This window comes from Aethalodelphis obliquidens, unplaced genomic scaffold (assembly GCF_003676395.1).
Source record: "Aethalodelphis obliquidens isolate GAN/ISIS:26980383/991018 unplaced genomic scaffold, ASM367639v1 scaffold90, whole genome shotgun sequence".
NCBI lineage: Eukaryota > Metazoa > Chordata > Mammalia > Artiodactyla > Delphinidae > Aethalodelphis > Aethalodelphis obliquidens.
Window position 1 is genome coordinate 1596000 of NW_020838034.1, and position 6926 is coordinate 1602925.

General features: G+C 59.4%; 1 protein-coding gene across 4 annotated transcripts; it reads left to right on the forward strand.

Moving 5' to 3' along the window:
* The first annotated feature begins 128 nt into the window (after positions 1-128).
* EFNA4 (ephrin A4) lies at positions 129-4333 on the forward strand. 4 transcript variants are annotated; one of them, XM_027094891.1, is made up of 4 exons: positions 129-322; positions 2459-2754; positions 3156-3224; positions 3612-4333. In XM_027094891.1, the coding sequence occupies exons 1-4, from the start codon at positions 210-212 to the stop codon at positions 3746-3748; spliced, it is 615 nt and encodes a 204-aa protein (XP_026950692.1). In that variant the 5' UTR covers positions 129-209; the 3' UTR covers positions 3749-4333. The 4 variants fall into 4 exon arrangements, with proteins under 4 accessions (XP_026950692.1, XP_026950690.1, XP_026950691.1 ...); XM_027094889.1 differs by having other exon boundaries at positions 4040-4333; XM_027094890.1 differs by having other exon boundaries at positions 3159-3224; positions 4040-4333.
* Positions 4334-6926: the final 2593 nt, after the last annotated feature.

Consider the following 6926-nt stretch of genomic DNA (forward strand, 5'->3'; position numbering starts at 1 on the left):
GTTAACAAGAGTTGGCTTTGAATGAAGAGGCGGAGACGCGCCCACATTGGTGGAAAGTTATCCAGGGGCGTGGCCTGTGAGTCTCAGCACCCCACCCCCCTCCCCGCAAGTCCCCCCCACCCCCCCGCACTTTGTACCTTTCTCGGCGCGACTGCGAAGCGGGACGGGCCGGGCCCGCCCGGGCCAGAGCAGACCAGACCCCGGGGGCGATGCGGCTGCAGCCCCTGCTGCGGACTGTCCTCTGGGCCGCGCTCCTCAGCTCCCCTCTGCGAGGGGGCTGTGGCCTCCGCCACGAGGTCTACTGGAACTCCAGTAACCCCAGGTAGCAGGGCTGAAACCTGCGGGCTCCGAGCCGGGCCTGCGCGCTCCCGGGCCGGGCGCGCGCCCGACACTCGCACTGTGCGCGGCGCCGCCTAGACCCGGCCGCGCGCCGGGGCTCCTTTGTTTGAGCCGGCGGGGGAGGAGGGAGGGGCGAGGCGTGCCCGGAGTCTCCCACCCCTGCCCGCACGCGCTGGGGGCCGAGAGGGGGACCCCAGCCCCGAAGGCAGTCGGTGGGGTCTCGGAGCCGGCAGCCTGCACCCGAGAGACCTCGGCCTGCACTCCGAGCCCCGCCCCTCTCGCTTCTCTCTTGGTGATCCCCAGCCTCCCAACGGCCCGAGCTGGGGCCGGCGGACTTGAGGCGGGGTGGGGGGGGGGGCTTTACTCTTGTGAAAAAAGGTTACTCCCCTGCTCTCTTGGCCTTCCCTTTGGTGCTACTCTTTCTCCTGATCTCATTCTGTAACTCTGCTTTCATCTCGTCATTATCAGTCCTATTTCTGTGCAGTCTCGGCCCTGCCCTTCTAGCTGAATCACCTTTAGGCAAGTCGTTTGACCTCCCTAACCTCAGTTATCTCATCTGTAAAATGGGCTAATAACGCCTAGTACCCTGGGAAGTCAGGCGGACTAACAGAGGTCATGTGTGTGAAAGAGGTGCAGGCTGCACAGATATAAACTATTATTTATTTCTCTCTCCTGAGCTGCCTGCCTTTGAACGTCGATATTTTTTCCTGTTTCCATCCTCCTCCCCAATTCTCCCTGCCTCCCTCTGCTTTCTCCATCTGTTTTTCTTTCTGATTTTCACTTAAGACAATCTGTGACGCCGTTTGTTCACTCACATTTATTAAGTGTGTACTCTGTGCCGGGATCTGTGCTAGGGTGCTGGGGGTTAGAGATAAGACCTAGGCTCCGCCCTCTGGGAGCCCAAAGAACCCCTGGGCCAGCAAGCTTCGGGACAGGTCATTACAATACCAATGCTGTGTGATAAGAGCTATTGTTGTCCCCCAGCTCTGAATTCCTCACTCTCTGTTCTAGACCAGTGCTTCTGCATCACTTGGAGGTTTTGTTAAAAATGCAGGTTGCTAGCCCCTAAGCCTGAGGTTTCTGGCTCATTCATTCAATCCACAAATATTTGTGGAGCGCTGTCCTTGTGCAAGACACTTTTCCAGGCACTGGGGATGCCGTGGAACAAAATGTACAAAGGCCCAGCTTGTGTCCCAGTAGGTCTGAGCTGAGCCCAGGAATCTGCATTTCTAATCAGAACTCCAGATGCAGGTGATCTTAAGACCACCCATAGAGAGACAGTTGGGGGCCTTTCATAAGTCAAGTTGGACTCTGTGTATGGTGGGGATGCGGGGGGGGGGGGGGGAGAGGGAGTGATTCATGCTCTGTTTGATGCTGGAGAGGGACAGCATGTCCCAGGTTTTCCCACCTGTACTGGCTCCCCCAGGCAGGTGGAAGGGAGTCCTGAGGAGGCCAAAGATTGGGGGATATGTGGAGGGGGCCCCCCTCTTCGTATGACACTTGATTGTTCTGGCCAAAACAAAAAAAAAAAGGGAGGTTCCCACCATCCACCCTCTCATTTTTTTTTTTTTTTTTTACTATGGCATTCTTTTCAGCATTGAATTGAGGTCTTAAAAGGCAAGCCTTCCTCTTTATGCACCTGTTAATGAGGATACTGTTCCCAGGCTCCATCTCTAGTCTGTGACTGCTCTGTGGGCCCAGATCTGTGTCCCTTGCCTCTGTGCCCCAGCTTCTTCACAGCAGCCATCCACCTAACATTTATCAAGCACAGGTGCTACACCAGGCCCTGTCTTGGGCACTAGGGCTAGATAGGTGGGTGGCAGCTCCCACCCAAAAGCTAGGCTGTGGTGAGTGGCCTTCTCACATTTGGGCCATGTGGTTGTAGGCACTGCAGTCCCTTAACCTCTCTGAACCTGTGAATCGGTTACCTCATCCTTTTCTTGCACTCTGTCTCTCAAGAGGTGTCAGTCTGGAGAACTCAGGCCTTCCTAAGCTGCTCCCTCCCCAGCAGGTGAGGGATTGGCTGGCGGGGACCATTGGGAAGGGGTATCTCTGACCCTCGTGCCGCAGGTGTGCCGTGCCATGAGCCCCTCCGCCCTCACCTACCTTATGCCTGCAGGCTGCTTCGAGGAGACGCCGTGGTGGAGCTGGGCCTCAAGGATTATCTAGACATCTTCTGCCCACACTATGAGGGTCCAGGGCCCCCTGAGGGCCCTGAGACATTTGCGTTATACATGGTGGACTGGCCAGGCTATGAGGCCTGCCGGGCCGAGGGGCCGGGTGCCTTCAAGCGCTGGGAGTGCTCCCTGCCTTTCGCTCCCTTTGGCCCTGTTCGATTCTCAGAGAAGATTCAGCGCTTCACGCCCTTCTCCCTTGGCTTCGAATTCTTGCCTGGAGAGACCTACTACTACATCTGTGAGTGAAGATGGGCACACTGGCTGCCTCCTGGGGAAGGTGGGGAGGGGAATGGGGCTACCTGCCATTGCTAGCAGTCAAGGCAGAGATCCTGAGGGGTGGGGGAATGAGAGGACTGGGAAGGAAGGCTAGGCCTAGGAGGGGGGAGTGGACAGGGGGCCTGAGTCCAGGACCGAGTAGGGGGACATCTAGAGTGAACCAATAGAGAGGAGGGGAAAGGAAGAGGAGCCAGGAAAGAGGACATGAGTAGGGTCACAGATGGGCCCCTAGATGGGGCCCCAAAATAAGGAAAAGCTTTCCAGGGAACTGGAGAGAAGAGAAGCTGGGAGGGTTTGAAACGCAGTCTGAGGCATGCAAACTAGCCTGTGCTAACTTCTTCCTCCCGATTTCCCACCACCCAGCAGTGCCAACTCCGGAGAGTCCTGGCCAGTGCTTGAGGCTCCAGGTGTCTGTCTGCTGCAAGGAGGACAGTGAGTGGGTTGGGGCAGGGGAGCAACCCTTCTGGCTAGTGTGGGGCCCTCAGGAATGAGGGGAGGAGTGGGAAGAATCTGGGAGCATCAAACTCTGAGGAACCTCTTCCCCCCCCCCATTTAGCCTGTGGGAGCCTCCCCTACACAAAGGGAATGGCATCTCCAGGGGCAAGGCTGTCCAAGCCTTAGCTGAACTGGTGGTCTCTAATGGCAACTGGGAGGAGACTTGGAAGTTGGGGCTTAGAGATGATGAGGTGATTATGGGAAGGGATTGGCCAGTTCGGGAGACCCCTTAGAAAGGGGTGGGAGTGAACAGGTAATGGGGAGAGCAGGAAGGAGGCTGCTGAAGCAGGAGGACCCATCAGTGCTACCCCCTCCCCCTCACAGAGCCTGAGTCAGCCCATCCTGTTGGGAGCCCTGGAGAGAGTGGCACGTCAGGGTGGCAAGGGGGGGCCACTCCCAGCCCCCTCTGTCTCTTGCTGCTGCTGCTGCTCCCAATTCTGCGTCTCCTGAGAGTCCTCTGAGGCAAGCGGACCCTTCCTGCCAGCCCCAGGAACCAGAGCCCTCCCAGGACTCCCCAGAGGAGGGCCCTTGCCCCCTACCTGAGCTGGGAGGGCCAAGCCAGACAGACAAGATGGAATAGTGATGGGGGAGGCCAGAGGGTCTGGGGTGACCCTTCCAGGTGCCGGCCTCCTCATCACAGGCTGAAGAGGAGCTGCAGGGGAGCTGCAGACAGCCCTGGGCACCCTGGAACAGAGGCAAGACAAACATAGGGTCTCTGTCAGCTGCTTTGATATTCTCATCCCATCCCCCAGGAAGACTGGGATTTGATGGGATCGGATCCTTGAGCCTGCTGGGGGCCAAGGCCGAAGACCTGGGGACAGGTGATTGCTGGACCAGGTCAAGCAGGAAGCCCAGGCTTGCCATCTGTGCCCAGTGCCCTGTGGGCCTCTTCCCTGGGGCAGCACCTTTCCTCCCCGGGGGGTCACCCACTTGTCTTCTGTGAAGACGGACTTGCCATGAGGTCGAATTTCATGCCAATTTGTATTTTTATAAGTGTCTGGACCAAGCCTTCAATAAACCACCCATCTTTTTGTTGCTTTCCCCAACCTACTGCCCTCTGGCTCCTTCCCTGACACGGCGGGGGCGGTGGGGGGGGGAGGGGGACGGGGACTCCCTGCAGCCTCTGCTCTCAGCTTGGCTTGGCCTGACCTCCCTGCCAGCTGTGCCCAGACCATCCATGCCAGGCCTCAGTAGGCACCCTCTGGGCAGTGTGGGGTGGATGCCAGCAGCAGCTGTGGAGCTTGGCACCCTCCACCACCTCCCTAGCTGGCTTCCTGTGCTGGGGAGGGGACAGGTGCTCCTGGTAGCCCACCCACTTGGGGCACTGCGGAAGCTGTGGCAGCACCAAGCAGGACCTTGGGGCAAAAGCAAGGAGTAGTAGAAAGACAGCACCTGGGTTTCAGAATGCCTGGGTCCCTGAGAGCTGGGCGTCCCTCCCCCGCCCCAAGGGCAGTCTGGGCGGTGCCTGGCCTAGAACTGGGAAGGTGGGGTCAGATCAAAGCCTCCTTCCCCAGCAGCCTCTTTGTTCTTCTCTTTTATAAGGAGGAGGAGGTGGGGCCGAGGAGGGAGGGCCCCCTTTGCTCTCAGCCTGTCTCTTCCACCTCAGGCAGGCAGAGGTGGCAAGGCTATGATCCACCCCAAGACTAACCGGGGTCCTCTTTCTGAACGGTGTCCTGGGTGCAGCCAGGGAAGGGGTGCCCCTTCCCCCGAAGCTATGCCCTACCCGCCCCGGTGCCCCACAGTCTGCACTGGCACCATGCCGGCCCGCCTGGCACCCAGCCAACGATCGATAGGTGGATGTTGTGCTGATTAGCTCGGCGGGGCTGCGGCGGCTAGAGGCGGCGTGTGAACATGCGCGGGGAGGGGAGGGGCGCCGCTGAGGGTGCTGGGGGTCCAGAGACTGACAGACCAGACCGAAGTGCTGGAGACTGCGAACCGCTGCCCCACCCCCTTGCACACCTGGGTCGGACCCCGGTCCCTCTGGGTCGGTTCCATTGCTCTGGCTGAGGCCTGGGATGGAGGACAGCGCCGCGGACGGAGCATACATGAGTGGACCCTCCCGCCCCCCATTCAAGGCCACTTTCATAAAATGCCATGTCTGTAGGTACGTGTGCCTGCGTGTCAGCGCCCTCACCCCAAAACAAGATCCTTAGCGGGGGCGAGGGGCTGGAGTGGAGAGGGTGAAGTCTGAGCTGAAGCATGAACTATGGACTCGGTCTTCTGGTCCTGAGTTCGAGTTCAGCCTCTACTGTCCTCCAGGAGGGTGTCTATATGTCGCCTTGGAAACCGACTGTACTGCTACCTCCGCCCCTCTCCAGTGAAAGCAGAGGCGGCGCAGGCCGGGGATGACTGGTTAGCCTGGCACTGAGGACCGTGCGGGTCACATCCTGCTCCCAGCGGCCCCAGACATGCTCTCTTCGCGGACCAAGCCGGGCCCGCTCGCTCCCGAGTCTGTGGCCGGCGCGCGGATCCGCCGCTCGTAACGCATGTCCGAAAGAGACCCGGGGCCCAGTCGGCTTTCCCCGGCACTCAGACACACGCCCTCACTCTCAGGCAGACGCGCGCACTTGACACAGACACACACCCTCGCCGGCCGCCTAAGCTCCCTGCAGGTGTTAAGGGTGGACACCTGGGCAGCCACGCACTTGGCCTCGGGGCCGGGGTGGGGGGTGGCGGTGAAAACTCAGGCCCGCCGGCCGCAGGCCTCAAGCCAGCCCCTCCCTACACTCACTTTCCTTACAGCCTGGGCCCTGTGCGGACAACTGTTTCAGTCCTGGGGCGCCTTTCCAGCGAGGGCGAAGTCCGCTCATGGGACCTAGACGGGCTGAAGGCTCTGGGCCCTACCCATCAGAAGTCCTTGAGGCGTGTTCCGGGGCGCGGTTCCAGGAGGCTGGGAGACCTGCAGGTTTTGGGGAGTCACTGATCTCCCCAAAGCTCAGCGGCGCTAGATGGCCAAGGGTGGGGCCCTCAATTTGCTGGGCCTGCCCTGGTCTTCTCGGAACGATGCAAAAACTCCCCTCATCTTTGCATCACGCTATCTTGCTGTCCCGAGAACCTGAGAGCCCGAGTCTCCGACCTGGATCCTGCTCCGCACTTTCTGGGGTTGCAAGTCTTTCCCTAGAGGCTAAATCCTGGAGTTTTGGTCTTTTTATGTGACCCCACCCTCTTTTCTTCTTCCCTTTCATTAATCCCTTCCTTCCTTTCCTTATTCATTCATACAGCAAATTGTGAGCTCCCAGCGCGTCCTTCTTTCACTCGGCCACACCAGCTGGGGTCGTCGGGGGATCCCCAGCGGTGACGCAGTTGGAGAAGGGCACTCTGGCTTCCAAATAACCAATAGAATCCCGGGGCCTGGGGCATGAGGTCATCAGTGGTGATGCCCATTGGTTCAGGCCTGGACGTGGAGGGGGTCCCCATAGCAACCGACGGTGCGTCCGAGCGTAACCTGGAGAGTGGTCTTTGCTTGTGCTTCAACGGCAGCTTGGGTGGTGCTTGGGATGGGGGCGGGGAGGCGAGGGTGGAGCCCTGTTTCCCAGGTCCTGCAGTCCTAGCCCAGCCAAGCTCTTATTTTTCTTGAGATCATCTTTCTCACTCAAAGTAATGGGCAGTGCCACTTAACCCAGGAAGGTTAGGAGGGGA

Coding starts and splice junctions, on each gene's coding strand:
- EFNA4 (XM_027094889.1), top strand. CDS start 210: ATGCGGCTGCAGCCCCTGCTGCGGACTGTCCTCTGGGCCGCGCTCCTC. Junction 323..2,458: donor TGGAACTCCAGTAACCCCAG/GTAGCAGGGCTG, acceptor TTATGCCTGCAG/GCTGCTTCGAGGAGACGCCG. Junction 3,225..4,039: donor TGTCTGCTGCAAGGAGGACA/GTGAGTGGGTTG, acceptor CCCATCCCCCAG/GAAGACTGGGATTTGATGGG.